This window comes from Corvus hawaiiensis, chromosome 3 (assembly GCF_020740725.1).
Source record: "Corvus hawaiiensis isolate bCorHaw1 chromosome 3, bCorHaw1.pri.cur, whole genome shotgun sequence".
Taxonomy (NCBI): Eukaryota; Metazoa; Chordata; class Aves; order Passeriformes; family Corvidae; genus Corvus; species Corvus hawaiiensis.
Window position 1 is genome coordinate 112631484 of NC_063215.1, and position 15807 is coordinate 112647290.

The 15807-nt window shown below is 42.8% G+C and overlaps 1 protein-coding gene across 1 annotated transcript; it reads right to left on the bottom strand.

Annotated features, from left to right (window-relative positions):
* Nucleotides 1-803: 803 nt before the first annotated feature.
* PROKR1 (prokineticin receptor 1) lies at nucleotides 804-8248 on the bottom strand. The gene is made up of 3 exons (XM_048298501.1): nucleotides 7831-8248; nucleotides 5667-6343; nucleotides 804-3047 (listed from the first exon to the last, which is right to left on the bottom strand). Exons 2-3 carry the CDS (start codon nucleotides 6161-6163, stop codon nucleotides 2351-2353), a joined length of 1194 nt encoding a protein of 397 aa, XP_048154458.1. The 5' UTR covers nucleotides 6164-6343; nucleotides 7831-8248; the 3' UTR covers nucleotides 804-2350.
* Between the last annotated feature and the right edge of the window lie 7559 nt (nucleotides 8249-15807).

The following is a 15807-nucleotide window of genomic DNA, read 5'->3' on the forward strand; positions in this document are numbered from 1 at the left end:
TGCTGTTGGGAAGACCTCAAAATGTCAAAAATACAGCAATCCCAAAACCTAAACTCAGCAGGGGCTGTGGAGGATGCTGCTTTGGTACTTTTGTCAGGCCACGGGGGTGAGAACAGTGTTCAGGCCAGACCAGAAGAGCTCTCTTGAAGCTCTCAGAGTGATTTCCAGAGTTTTAAAGCAATCCTTTCCCCCAGATTTTGCTTAGTACTGTATTTCTTGGTGGAGGTTGAAGGATTTTTTTATTAACTCACCCATAGATGGATTTCCCTAGTGTGGAAATTATCAGTTGACTTTGTTGCACCAAAATCATGTAGGGAAAACAGCTGGAAGGAGTATCAACACACTCTAATAACAGGTAGTATTGCTAGCTAATCCCCAATAAGTAGGGCAGGTTTCAGGAGATAAATATGGGAGCATAGTTTCAGAAGGAACCATAAAATTTCAGGCAAGATTACAAGATTAAGCTTTTTGATGGTGAAATACTTCAGCTCTCTGTTTTTTTAAATTTCTGTGGCAAGCTGGAAAACAAATGTAGCCCTGTTCAAAACTGACATTTTGAAGGATGATTTCAGTAATTGTTTTGCCTAACAGCAAATGATGAAATACTCTCCAACATATATTTAAGAGCAGCTAATGATTAGAGGTTTTGAGCACTTTAATGGATTTGAATATCCTTTTGCCCTTAAATTTAAATGGTCAATTTTTCTTCAGCAGGAATGGGATCATTCACATTACTCAGTTGGGTAAGAAACTGATGGCTAAGGGAAAAAGACAAAAAATAATTCAGAATGCTGATACTGAGCCCATGTTTACTGTTTTATTGGCAGGATTTGCGGTTCACTTTAAATTCACGATCAGACAAGTTATTTACCAAAACCATTTACTCCAAAAGTAGGCACAACCACATACTTTAAAACAGGAAGCATTTGTCATCACAATAGAAAAGATTTGATTTCCATACACAGAAGTCCATGATATGTGTAGTTGAAATGAGTAGGTGTTACTGTTACTGTCACCTGCCTTGTCACAATTACCAGTTAAGAAACATCCAAACTGGAGTTGCACTAAATCAGAACAGTAAAAGAAGCACTGCAGAAGGAAATGCAGAATTCATTTAGAGTTGAGTTGAGCAGACAACAAGCTACTCAACTCAGCCAGAGGCCGGCTCACTGAAGCCTAAGCCTGTCTTGCTCCCAGAAAGATGGATCACCTCGGGATCTCCTTGGTATTTTGGCTTCATTTGTCCTTTATTGTGAAGGTGCACACAGACTTGGTACGATATCTGGTCGGTTTTTTCCCACCACCACGCTGTAGTTTTATATGGATCCCACTGACAAGCAAGCTAAAACACATGAAATTCCATTTGAACATAAGAAAACACTTTTTCACTGTGTGAGAGCTGTTGAACACTGACACTGGTGATCCAGGGAGACTGTCAGCATTCCCTGGAGTCAGTCAAAGCCCAGCTGGACACAATCCTGGGCAATGTGTGCAGAGGGGTAGGCTAGACAATGTGGAGATGTTATTCCCAACTTCTACAATTTTGCGATTGATTCTGTGATGAGCTCAGCATCTCAAGGCAGCAGAAGCTGGCCGTAGGGTGCCTGGAGGTGAGGGAAGAGGTCCCTTTCATATGCATCTGTGGCATTACCAAATACATAACAGAGTAACACTCCCCATCAAACTAAAGAGTGGAATATTGATAAAGCATTCTTAAACAAGGTGTCACAGGAAGAGACTTGAGGTTTTCACTAGACTGTGAAGCAGATTTTAGCTTTCAGAGCATGTGCCTTTCAGAAGAGCATGCTGCGCACTGGACAATAGAAAGCTGGTGGTCTGTAGACTTCAAGAAGCTTCATCATGAGGGGCTAAACTGAGAGGTTAAAGAGAGACAGGAAGCAAAATGGGCTTTTTTGCCATCCTTTCTCTTCTGAGCAGAAAGAAAAGGACACCAAATAGCCTAAATATACAAGTCATAAGCTCAAAGGGGTTTAGAGGTTTCTCTTAAGAAACAAGGAAGCATCACTGCTAGAGTCAGCACTCAAATTTTCCATCATTGTAATATGCTCTAATACATTCATAGACTTCTTTGTTCTTCTTAAACAACTCTAAAATAAGTGTCTACACCCCAAATTTACAGCTGTGTGAACTGAAGCACAGCATTAGTTCAAGTTGGGGGAATATCCAGTAGTCCAGTGAGAAGAGTTCTGGTGGGAATGCAAAGTAGGCTGCTTCTTGAGGGCTCTCACCAGTGGTGGGTATTCCCACAGACAAGGGAGAAGCTTCTGAGAAGGTATTATTTCCTCTTTACCCCCTCTCCAAAAAAGGTGAGATTAGAACTGCAGAAAATTTATTGTAGTTTTATGCAGTCTACTTCCTCTGTGATTGGCATTACACTTGTTCTCAGGTCCAAATCTGTGCTAGATTTGCTTCCCTTATATGTTGACCTCCATCTGAGCAGCATGATCTTCTTGAAGTACTTCATGGTGTTGTTTTTCACGGTTACAAAACACATGGTGTTTACCATGCTATTACTCATGGCGATGCAGTCAACTATGTAAAAGGCAGTAAGATAATGTTTCTCTTTCACAAAGATGGTGGGGAAGAAGTCCCGGACAATTGTGAAGCCATAGAAAGGTGCCCAGCAGAGAACATAGGCAGTCAGGATGCACATCAGTACCATAACAGTTTTCCTTCTGCACCGAAGCCTCTTTCTGATTTGTTCTGTCTGAAATCCTGGGACGGTTTTAAACCAAAGCTCGTGAGAGATCCTGGCATAGCACAAGGTCATGGTAATCACAGGTGCTACAAATTCAATGCCAAAGATGAAGAGGAAGTACGATTTATAGTACATCTGCTGGTCAACTGGCCAAATTTGGCCACAGAAAATTTTCTCCTGGTTTTTAATTTTAAATAGCACAGTTTCAGTAGCAAAGTATGCAGATGGAATAGCTACAAGTATGGAGACGATCCAGACCAAGGCAATGAGGAAGGTTGCTGTTTGATAATTCATGCGTGGTTTCAGTGGGTGAACAATGGCCAGATACCTAGAACAGAAAAATACATTCAAAATGAAGTCTGAAAACACTGTTAGTCAGAACACACTGACTACAAGCAAACAGAATTGGGCAGGAGGAAATTGCTGTCACTCCTGAGGGGAGAGCCTGAACATATTCGTCTGTAAGAACATAATCATCTGTAAGAACATTTTGTGAAGTAGCAGCCTGGAGCTGAGTTAGTTATAATTTTGTATCACACCTTCTCCTTTTTAACAGGAGCAGGAGTTTGAAAAATGCAGTATTATGCATATAGTCAGGTCCAGGAAAGAAAAGACAAACATGTAGAAGCAGGAAAATGTTTTCCTTAGGCAGAGAGCTACTTAAATAGCTCTTTTTACAAAGAGGTCAAATATACATCACAGTGCACCCCATGATAACCACAGAAATAAGAAAACCAAAGACCTGAAGATGATGCTAATGTATGGTTACAGGTAAACATGATTTTAAGCCACCAAAAGAATGTATATCTATTTTATAGATACACACCTTAGAGGAGTGTATATCTATTTTCTGCCCATACAAACCTTTTTTGTGTGTGTTCTGGAGGTAACTATTGCTTATTCATCTTAAATATACAGTATTAAGTAATATGGCAAAGCAGAAAACTCAAGTTAGGTATTTGTACTGCTTAGGACTATAAAGCTGCAAGGTTGTGGTATTCCTGCTAGGAGGAGATTTTTATCAGAGGTCCCAGTACAACCATATTTAACCTAAAGAATTGTTTCAAAAAGTGGAATTTCTCATTCCTTTGGAATATATTCCATCTCTATATATTCAATGCATAGAATAGCATCCATAAGAGATATTCATTCTAAAGTTAAAAAGTCAGCAGCGCTTTTCATCAGCCAGATATTGGAAGCAGATAAATTGTTCATGGCTCTTAATAGTGCAGGGTAAATTCAGAATGAGTCAGCCTCATTGTGGAGCAGATAGGTGAACATTTTTAGATTGGATCCTGGGGAAGCATGTTGTGGCATAATGTATGTGTATGTATTTATATACATATATCTGAGCATATCTGCTCAGCAGAACATTTGACTGGATGGGATCAATCTGTCCAAGAGAGTCAGGAGGGAGCTTTTGTGGTGGATTTCCTGATCGTCATTGCTTACCACACATGGGCTGTTACTGTAGAGTGGTCCTGCAGTTTGTGAATGAAGTCAGATGAAACTGTCCAGGAAGATGTGCTCCAAAAGTGTACATAAAACACACCAAGTGCCCATGGGTGTTCGTCCAGGGGACCCAGCTAAATATTTGCAGTGTGGACATTGGACCCTTATCACACGCTCTTCCTCTTCAGATATGGTATTTTTTCTAGTGTAGGTCTGGCCTTAAAAATCTGAAAGTCCTATTTTTTCATGTGAATAGACATGAAGGAAGAAAAAAGAGAGCCCTCTGTAAAGGAAACCCTCAGTGGGACAGACTTACCTGCTTTTCACAGCTGATTTTTTTTAAATTATCTAAACATGGGAAGACTTTTGTTAAAAGCCTGTTCTGTTTAGAGACAGAAGTCAACAATCTGTATGACATAACCAGCATGGAATAGGTGATTGTTAAACAATGATGTTTCTCTCTGTTTACCAAGTCAAAAGCTTGCAAGAAAAAATGAAAGCAATGAAACTATAACAGTGTGTTCTTACAACAAGCTTCAGTGGTTAATCTTTGCCAGGCTTGTTTTTAAAGATATGTGGGAAGATATGCTATAAATCTGATTTCTTAGCAGACATAAGGGCGCCATGACCCATGTTACTTCATCAACCTGGGATGCACTAGCAGAGCTTTCCAAGAAAACCTTGTAGGAGCTGAAAAACTGATAGAAAATGGTAATGCATACGTGGTAGTGTTTAGAAGCTTTACCCCAAGTCCTCAGCTGCTGTTGAAAGGATAGTCTGTTAGATGCTTGTTAAGGATTTGTTTTGTAGGAGCTGATCATTCCCTTGCCCACTCTAGGCAAAACATCTCTGAACTTCTCTAGAGTCTTTTCACAGACTTCTGTTGACAACAGGAACTGCTGAATCAGCCCCACACAAGCTGTATCTGTACACCCTTCAGCAAGGTTAACTACTCCTGAGCTGACTTTTGCATTAAGGACTGAAAACTGCAACACTATGCTAAAGTTTGAAATGGCACATGAGAGAAATTGGGGGAAAGAAGAGGAAGGAGGGGTGGGAATCACATATATATATGCAAAGGGTCTACAGAGATGTGTATTATGTTTGTACATGAAAGAGGGCTTGCGATGATGGCCTTTCTGTAAAGAGTTTACTGAGCAGCTCTCTGGCCTTCTGTGAGTCAGTCACGTCAGACTTATGTCAGCACAAGGCTGATCCTCAGTGCCTTCGCCTGTCAGTCCATGGTGCATGAGACTGAGAGAAGCAGCATGAGAAAGGATACAATTAAATTATATTGTTAAAATTCCTGGAGTAAGAGGCAGGCAGTCTCTCAGGACTCCAGCACACTTGGAAAGAATTTCTTCACTGAAAGAATGGTCAGGCATCGAAACAAGCTGCCCAGGGAATAGTTTACAAAAAGTGTGGATTTGAGGACATGTTTTAGAACCTCGGAAGCTGTGGCCACATCTTTGTGCAGTTGTAGCATCCCACTTACCTGTCAACAGCTATAGCCAGGAGAGCATTGGTCGAAACGTAGAGGGAGACGGTTCGTAGGTAGTTGACTGAGGCACAGAGGACATGGCCGTGCTCCCAGGACAGTTGCCGCACCACGTAGTAGTCCATCTCAAAGGGGCAGCACACGATGGCCACGATGAAGTCTGAGATGGCCAGGTTGGCAATCAATAGGTTGGTTAGGTTTCGCAGCTTCTTGTAGCGGGCGAGAGCAGCAATGAAGATGAAGTTGCCAATGCCACAGACCAGCATGATGCCAACCAGAGCAACTCCGATCACAATCCTGGCTGCAAAGAAGGTGCAGGTTTTGGTCATGTCATCCTCACTGTCCAGTGGCAGGTCATAATCACTGTAAGTGAAATTGAAAGGGAAAGAGAAGTTTCGCAAAGAGGTGAAATCCCCATCATGGAGGTTGTAGATTGCAGCAAAGTTGAGGCGGGCGGTAGCATTTAAGTTGCGTTCAGTTTGCTCCGTGGCCATGTCTGTCTTCTTTTGGCATGTGCAGCTTGGCTGGCCCTTGGTGTTGTGTTAGAATAGTGCAGTGTGGCAGGGCATGAGAGTGGGAGGTGAGAGACCTTACCCAAAGCTTCCTTTTGAGCAGTGAGTAATCTTGTCTTTGTCCCCAGAAGATTATAGGACAACAGCCTCACTTATCTCCTTCTGTGGGAAAAAAAAGTGGAAAATGTCTCTTGAAAGGAAATGACAGCAAAAGTACTGACCTTGAAGGAAAGAAATAGCCACCTTATTGCCCCACAGCTCTGTTGCTGCATGTGCATGGAAGGAAGAAATACCCTGTGAAGGGATGCTTCTGTTCTCACAAAATAAATGCCTTGAGTTGCTTCATGCATTGGTTGTTACACCAGCAGTTTTATTTACCAACAATGAAATTTTTATCAGGCAGTGAAATGAAAATAAAGAAGGAATGTAAAATCTAGTTTAAACCTCCACTGGCCTGCAAATCCATGGTGCTGTCATCATTGTGCAAGGTAAAAGACACTAAAATGACAACTCAGTGTGCTGAGCACATCTGATGTGCTTTTGGACAAAGTTTGTGCTTTATTCTGGTTGTTTCAGAGTGATTTGGTAGAGGAGAACGAAAAGAGAACTGATGTCCTTGCTTCTAAATACATTTCTTAATGAAGTAAGAGTTGCAAAGACCCAAGAAAATACTAAAGCCAGCACTTCACTTTTGGCAGCCGTTAATTAAATACAGGACAAAATTTTCTGCCAGCATAATCCATTATCACTTCTGTCAAACAGGTGAAGCTCTGCCAATTTGCAGAGACATGAATTTTGTCCCATGAACAAGCTTGTAGAGCTTAGCTGTGAAGGCAAATCTGCCATTCACATGGAAAGTGTTTTTACAGACAGGCTCTTAAGGTGAAAGGGAAAATCTTCCATAAGCAAGACAGAGTGCCTTGAATTTTTGATGCTGGGGAGGAGCAGGCTCCCCTCTTTGTACTGCCAGTTGTACCAAATATCAAAAAAGTATTAATTTTTTCCCACACAGAGGGAAAAAAAAAATCTCATCTACTCCTTATTTTTGCTTCTCTGTATCAAAATGCTGAGAGGGCATCTTCCCATGGTCTATCTAGGAATCTTCACGTCAGACTCCTGGTTGTCAGGACAGTCCCACCTCATCCCAGCAGAGGATCGGGGGCATTACTGCTTTTTCTGCCCTCCAACAGTAAGTCCTCAGGGTGTCAAATGCTACTGAACAATAGCAGTCTTGGCTACAAAGGATAATCTGCGTCATGGAGCTTTTGCTCCCTTCTTTCCCTGGAACCACCCTCAGACCCTGATATACTGACACTTAACAAATATCTGACAGGAACTCTGTTTTACAACTTTGGTCACCACATTGTTTTTCAAACTGAGCATTGCAGAACAGAGTAACAGAAAGCCAAAGCCTGAAACTAAACAGTTCTGACAAGGGACTGCTTTAGGAGACATCTCCACAGCTGCCTGGAAAGGTAAACATTCATTTAAGAGAAGTGCTAAATAAACACTTGGATGCAAAGTCTGTTGGCCAAAGCAAGGGGCAGTATCTGTGTCAGATTTCACTGCTAAATACCAAGAGAGCTATAAAATAAATACAGACAACACAACCATCCACAAACTGACATAACACTATTGGCAAAGCATACCTGCAGTTGGTCTCATCTTCTTGGAGGTCTCAGGCACCCTGCAGAGAGCTGCCAGGTTTCTCCTCTGCACATGTCTTGCTCTTACCGGAGGAGAGAAAGGATAACTGGAAGTAGCCCAAGGACTCCACTGAGCGCTCATTTCCCTCCCACTCAGGTTTGCCCTGTGCTCAGCGGAGGATGGCTCCGCTGTCTCTGTGCCTGCATCTAAAGCCTTTGCTCAGTGGGAGGCACCTTGACGCTGTCCATGCATTTCTGATTTTAAAGAGGCAGCGCGATCTGGAGACAATAGAGCACAGCCCTTTTGGGGTTCCTCTGCCTTAAGCCCTCTGAATGCATGGAATTGGCAGAGTGGCTTTGTTAGCAAGCTTGAACATGGAATATATAAACCCCAATCTGCCCTTGCCCTTTGGGTTTTGCCTGTGCTGGGCAGCAGCTGCCTGCACCTGATGTGACACAGAAGCAAAATACAAACCTCCCACTGGAAAGGAGGGGGAGGAAGGAGGGTGATGTGCTTTCCCAGGGACCTTTCTCTGTGTGTCTCTCTCTGGCTATTGTCTTTAGGACTGCAGCTGCAGTAGCTCCAGAAGAAGGAGGGTCACACAGTGAATAGCCATAAATCAGAGGACCCCTCACAGCTTTCCTTGCCCTCTCAAGGAATTACTCAGAGCAGAAAAGTGGCAGTGAATCCTTAAAGACTTGGCGTCCTTTGTTAATGCTGCCTTCTCACTGCTCTGAAGCACTCACACCTGAGAGAGCAGTTCTCCAGAAGGAAAGGAAATGTGTGGCACATGACTCTCCTCTTCTTCACCTCCAGACTTATTCACTTAGCTGACATTTTCCAAGGTGCATAGTTGGGATACATTACATAGTCCCTAGCAGATGAGACCATCAAAGGCTGTCAGACGTCATGAAGAGTGTAGGAGGTTTGCAGAAAAAAATGGTATGCCATCAATGCACATTCACAGCTTGTGGGCTGGTGGGCACTTAGCTCTGGAAAGAGAAGGTAAGGAAAGAAACCTGTGGGTATAAAATATGTCTGGGATAAAAGATGTCTGTGGCATTCCTTCCAGAAAACTTGAAGATCAGAAAGTCCCCAATGTCTGCACAGAGTGTTAAGAATTTCCCAGTAAATACTTTGCTTGGCTTTGTTTTGAACAGCCAGTGTAATTGGTGAAAATACATTAAGGGATTTTTAATCTCCTGAAAGGGTGCAACCAGATGAACAATGATGAAATCAGAACCAGTTCATCTGTTAAATTCTGTCACAAAAAATATAAATATAGTAAGTATGGAGAGAGAGACAAAGGAAACTGAGTGTGTACATCAGAACCATGTCAAAAAGATCCCTAAAATGGGCCACATAAACCTTAAATGTCCCTGAAGAAAAGATACACTAAAGGGAGTTTTGCATTCAGAATGTTCATGATCTCTTTAAGACTTTATTTAGCTGTCTCACATGAAGTTATCTAGTGAGCTAATAAAGCAATATGATATCCAGATATTTATATTCCTTTAGGCCAAAACCCCATCTGCTGCAGAACTCTCTCTCCCCATTGACTCAAGGCAAGTTCGCATCAGAACCTTGATAACTCCAAGGTTTTTCACTGAACACTGCATGCTCAGTGTGAGCTTCTGTACAGCAGTTCATCTCCTGTGCTCCAAGGAATTGTGCTGTATGTGTCAAGCGATTCTCAGAAAACACCAGTAGCATTGTGAAACAATGTGATTTACATGTGCTGTGCAAGGCAGTGCTTTGTAGCTGTGGACTGGGAGTCACTGAATAAAGAACAAAACCAGTCCTTGGGCAGAATGGAAGTTCAGGGGTGGATCTAGCGCCTCAATGACTGTCCCAGTACCCTGCCCCACTGCAGCAAGGGCTGGTGTGGTAGTAGTCTAAGGGCTCCAACTCCAAGGGGTATATGCCGGAAGCATATGCACATGATTCTGGTGTACGATTTCTGCAGAGGACTAGGTTTCTCACTAATAACGTTAACTGGTGATTCTCCAGTGGTGTCACAACACTCAACACAGTCTCACAAGGCATTTCCTGAGACCAGTGTTACCAGTGTGATAAATTCAGGCTGAGAAAGAAAAGTTGGTACTGAAAACTATCATGTAAAAGATTGTGTTGGTTTTGCACGGCCTGGTTTTTGGTAGCGGGGGAGGCTACAGAGGTGGCTTCCGTGATCAGCTGCTGGAAGCTTCCACCATGTCCAGCAGAGCCAATCCCTGATGTCTCTGAAGATGGACATGCTGCTGGCCAAGGCTGGGCCAATTAGAGATGAGGGTAACGCCTCTGTGATAACTTATTTAAGAAGAAAATCAAAACAAAGAGGGGCACAGGTTTTTTTCCTAGCCACAGAAGAGGAGGTGAGAACATGTGAGGGAAACAACATGGAGACACCAAGGTCTCATAGAGAAGGAGGGGGAGGAGGTGTTCCAGGTGCCAGAGTCGAGATTCCTCTGCAGGCCATGGTGGTGACCATGGTGAAGCAGCTGTGCCCCTCCAGTCCATGGGGATCCATGGGGGATGCAGAGATCCACCCACAGCCCATGGGGATCCACAGGGGATGCAGAAATCCACCCGCAGCCCATGGAGATCCATGGGGGATGCAGAGATCCACCCGCAGCCCATGGGGACCCATGGGGGATGCAGAGATCCACCTGCAGCCCGTGGGGGAGGTGCTCACGCCAGAGTGGTTGGATGCCTGGAGGAGGCTGTGATCCAGTGGGAGACCCGGTGGAAAGACGGGGGGGCCACTGCTTCCAGGCTGGAGCAGCCTGTCCTTGGAGGACTGCACCCCGTGGAAGACTGACCCACGCCGCAGCAGGTTTGGGAGGACTGCTCGTGAGACTGGAGCCATGGAGAAGGAATTGTCTCCTGTGGGAGGGACCCCAGGACTCACAGGGGAAGGACTCCTCTCCCCGTGCAGCAGAAGAAAAACTCGGGTGATGACCTGACCAAAACCCCCATGCGCTGTCTCCCTGCACTGTTGGTGAGAAGGAGGGAGGGGTTGGGGGAAGAAAAGGTGTTTTAAGGGCTTGTTTTACTTCTCATTTTCCTCCTCTGATTTTGTTAGTAATAAATTCACTTTGTACTTCTAGGCTGAGCCTGTTTTGCCCTTGGAGTGTGTTTTCTCTCAGTCCTTATCTCAACTCATGAAGCCTTCATCAAATTTTTCCCTCTCCTCTGCCCAACTGTGGCAGGGGAGGGTGAGTGAGCAACTTTCGTGGGTGCCTGGCATTTGGCCAGCATCAAACCATGACAAAGATTCACATTCCTGTTTATTTGTTTTGGTCATTAGTATGCTCACAGGTTGAACAGGGAGGTCATTTGGAGGTTGAGTGATGCAAAAACAATTGCAGTGTAAAGTACTTGTTTGGAGACTTTAAAATCATGAAGGTCTAAAACCAGCATTTAGCCTGGGAACAGACCTGAGGACTCTGGCCCTACATTTCAAAACAGCAAACTCACTACCTACTGTCTAGTTTTTCCTAATTGCTAAATAAATTGGACTCTGAGTGTTGTAATGTATGTGAACCCTGACAGTGTGCCCCAGGAATTCATCAAGCTTACTGAAATGTAAACTGTACTAAATTGGATTGGGTAAGAAGAAGCTGGGAAGCAGAATACCAAGACAGCATGGAATAGAAAAAGAAGGACTGTGCGGCACTGGACTAGAAGCAATCATATTTTCTGAAAAGTGGGTGCAGAGCGCATGGACAAGACAGAGGGTTGTGTGCAGTGGTTGCAAAATGCATAAGTAGAATGTAATGTAAACAGTAAAGGTCTTCTGCGAAATCGTATTGATTCGTTGTTCAGAAGTTCTGAGCTCCCGCTTCTGAGTGAGGTAATTAAACTTACCTAAGCTTTGCATAAAGTATAGCTGGGGTTTTCCAAAGGTTGCTAATATAAATCAGGCAGTGAAGTGGGACAAAGCATCAGACTTATGATTTCCTGGGAAAACAAGCAAACAGATGGTGCAAGCACAGATGGATTACAACCATGTGTATTTTTGCTCAGTATTCCCACCAGACATTCAGCTCAGGGGTTTTACTCAATCTGAGAGTCTGTAACTGATACTAATGAACACTACATTTGCCTGCAGAAAGTTAAGTATATATATATACTTTTAATACATGGAAATATGCCTTGTGGCACAAGAGGAAAGTGACTTTTAAATAGAGTTTGGCAAAAATATTTGCCACACAGAAGGAATCCCACCCTACTCAGCTGTTCCAATGGTGACTTGGGATGTGGAAATGTCCTGGAAAGGAGTGAGCAGAGAAGAATTTTACTTTATTACTGGATTATGAAACCATATTAGTTTCCTCTTACCACCTTTTTCTGCGTCCTTACTGAGCATGTATCATTTTGTGCCTTGGGAAAAGGCACAAAGCATGTGTAGGAACCGTAGAGCAGGCTGTCAACAACCACAGTGACACTCTGCCAAGATGGTTGTCAGCACTGCTAGAACAGCAGATGTGGCACTTTCATCCAAAAAGTCTTTCCCTTTCAGAGCAGCACAGGTTTCTGTGGACAACGCCATTCAGGTGGCTCTCACAGCCGAATGACACCAAGATTTAGCTGAGCTGCTCAGAGCTTACTTCATGTGCAAGGTGACCCAGGGGCAATCTACTTTTCCAAGTAGAAGCTCCTTTGTTTTCACTTATCTGCGGGGTTTTTTCCCCACTTTATAATTCTCTATCAGTGTCTATTTCTCATTTTCTTCATCTTTGTTCATCCTTTTGTGATTGTGTAGGAAAATGGTGTTTATTTTGCTCACTTCAGCTTAGCATGCCATTCTGTGAGAAGCACCCCCTGCCCTCAACAACAGTGTATGAAATACGTAGAAATAGCTTTAAGAAGCTTATGTTGTGACTGGCACTTGTCACCCTCACTAGAGAAGCAAAAATGATGGTATTTGAGGCAGGGTGGGAAACAAAGACCAGCCAGACTGTGCATGAGTCTTGATGCCACAATATATGACATGAATGACCACAAGAAAAACATATCAGTCTTTAAACATTCAACATTTTATTTAATTATTAACTGTTCCTTTGGGTTTTGGGATGTATTTTTTAGGCTTTGTGTGTTTGTTTTTGTTTTTTTTTTTAATCTGCCTGCCTTAGAGCAAATATCTGTTAGCACAAACCCTTCTCTTGAGCAGAGGCCTCTGAAAAGCAAATGTTAAGAAATCTCAGGATTATCATCTAATCCATACTGCTGTTTCTGGGCTGTGTTACATATATACAAATAATTTATGAAAAATGCTTTCCTGGCCTGATGGCAAAGAAATTTTTTAATGTAGAGCTCATGTCTTCTATATGAAATTATTAAATGTTTCTTAGCTGCACTACACAGAACTAATGGTCCTATTTTAAATTCCTTATTTTACTATCTCTGATCCAGATTTGAAGTCTGCATTTGGCTTCTTCCTCAAGAACAGGTTTATGCAGACCCCAATCTTCAAAAGCCTTTGAATTTAGAAACATCCAAAAGGAGCTTAATATCTCATTCAGGCTTGTCACTGCTCTAGATTTTCAGAGATAGTCTTGTTGACTTTGGATTTCACTCAGAGAAACACTTGGTTCGTTTTCTCTTTCAGTGAGTGTTATGAGCTTTGGAATGCTTTTGGAAATGAAGCAGCTTTTTACTAGAAGTGTGTCAGTAGGAGATATATCCTTCCAAAAACCTGCCAACTTCTTTGGCGGTCTAAGTAGGAAAAATTGAATGCTGCATTATTAAAAAATTTAAGTGTTATCCATTCCAGCTACAGTCTCAAATTTAAGCTCAATTGTCAGCCCTTTCCTTTGCCATTGCTGTTCTCTGTTACAAACAAAGCCATGTAATTTGTATTATCATCACTTCAGCTTCTCCTTTATTCTGCTCTTTGTATTCAGTGATCATTACTTTCTGTTTCTCTGCTGCAGACAGAATCCTGCTCCTTCACATCTCTCCTTTGGAATATTGTGGTGGATCTGCCATTGCTATTTTTCATTGATGATTTGGTATTTCACCATGGCAGGCAGAATGGTTCCAAGATTTTCTCTCTGCAGTTCCCATAACCCCATTTTTACCTAAAAATAACCCTTCTTTTCATTATCTCTACCATCTCAGCATAAATAAACAGTCACTATGAGCATTTTTACCTCCAGCAATGACTCAGAGAGGTCTGGTTGGCTCTGGTGCCTACATGGAGGCAGGTCCAGGTCCTCAGCTTCTCCTGTAGCAAGATATGAAGTATTTAAAACTCATGTCCCATTCTACTGCCTGAGACAGTTTTTGGTGGTTTATTGTAAATTCTTTTATTTCTCCCAAGTTATTTGAGATTTAAAGGGCTGTTGGAGTTCAGTATCAATCTGAGAAAGAGTTTAATATTCTGTGAAAACCTTGTTGCAGGTATTAGATATTGCTGGTTATTTCTGTACACACTTGAATTCTAATTCAACAGAATAATGCTTAATGGTAGTTTCATTGGAAGCTACTCAGAGCATGAAAACAAAATCTTGGTGTCAGGATGAGTCATGAAAAGCTGGTGTCACCTTATTTCTAACATTAAAAAAGGTCTTGTGGTACTTCTGATAATGTTGTCAAAAGTGCAGGGCTTGATCAGCTTGCTTCTCATATTTTTGAAGTCTGAGAGTAGCATTGAAGGAGCAGGAGATGAAAGGCATGTCCATGCTCCCCAAACTAGGTGGAAATGAAGCAAATCCATGCCAGAAGATGCCCGTACATGTTTTGGGCTGGAGTCTGTGTCCCCCCAGGCACTCCAGGGCTGACTGCTGACCATGTGGCTGGCAGTGTGGTGGAACAGGCTCCTGTCCAGGACTCTGTGGAATACAGGTTATTTAGAGTCAAAAGGAGACAGATGCTGGTTTGTCTGAGAGGGACAGCTCAGGGGCATGGATGTCAGAGCCAAGGGCTCAGCATCTCCCTTCTGGTGTGATACATAGACTGAGCTAAATACTTTGGGGCAGGAGTGACAAAGCCCCCACACTGCAAAAGGAACCTCTTTACCGTTTGGTAGTGGTGAGGAGGAAAACCCTTCCTTCTCTCTGCTGGTGGTCACAGTGGCCACGCAATTATACCCCCATGTGTTCTTGTCTTTAAAAGTGCAGCCACAAATTCTTGTGTAAAAATCCTTTTTGTTTGATAGTAGGATTGATGAGTAGGACTTGAGAAAATCCTGTCAAAGCTTGACACACCAAAGTGGGGTAACCTTTCTATGGATGTCCACCAGGATGGTGTGCTTGGAGACCCATTGAATAAGGTACAGCTCAAGGGTCCCACCTGAGGGAGGTAAGATTATCCATGCTCTCCTCTTTGTCATATTAGCTGTAATGAAAGACATTTTAGGTGATAATTTACAAAATTTGAGTGCCTTGCTTACTGGGATCACAATGAATTAGCAGTGATGGTTCTTTTCCTGGAATATTTAGAAATTATGTGAACAAATTAGAGGCAATAGGAGAATGTAGCATGGCTACAGCTGTGTGGGAATGGGCATCCCTCAATTCCAGAATTGCAAGTCCTTGAGGAATAAAATGCACGCTAAGTCCCAGCCTTTTCTATGGGACCTACTTAAAATTGTTTCTATTTGGTAGAGACCAAAATTGGCAGGGAATGGCCTTTATGAAATCAAACCCCATTAATTGTGACCTTCTTAAAAGACCCCCTGTACAGGGGCTATGACACAGTGCCACAAAACTAGCTCAGGAGGAATTAACTGTTCAGCCAAACTCGTATCTCTCAGCGTTGGGGATGTCATGGTTTAACCCCAGCTGGCAACAAAGCGCCATGCAGACACTCACTGCCTGCCCCCTCCCAGTGGGATGGGGAGAAGAATCAGGAAGAAAATAAAAAACCTAGTGGGTTGACATAAGAACAGTTTAATAATGGAAGCAAATTTAAATATAATAATAGCAACAATAACAGCAAGAAGAATAGATAACTAAATCCCAAGAAAAACAGCT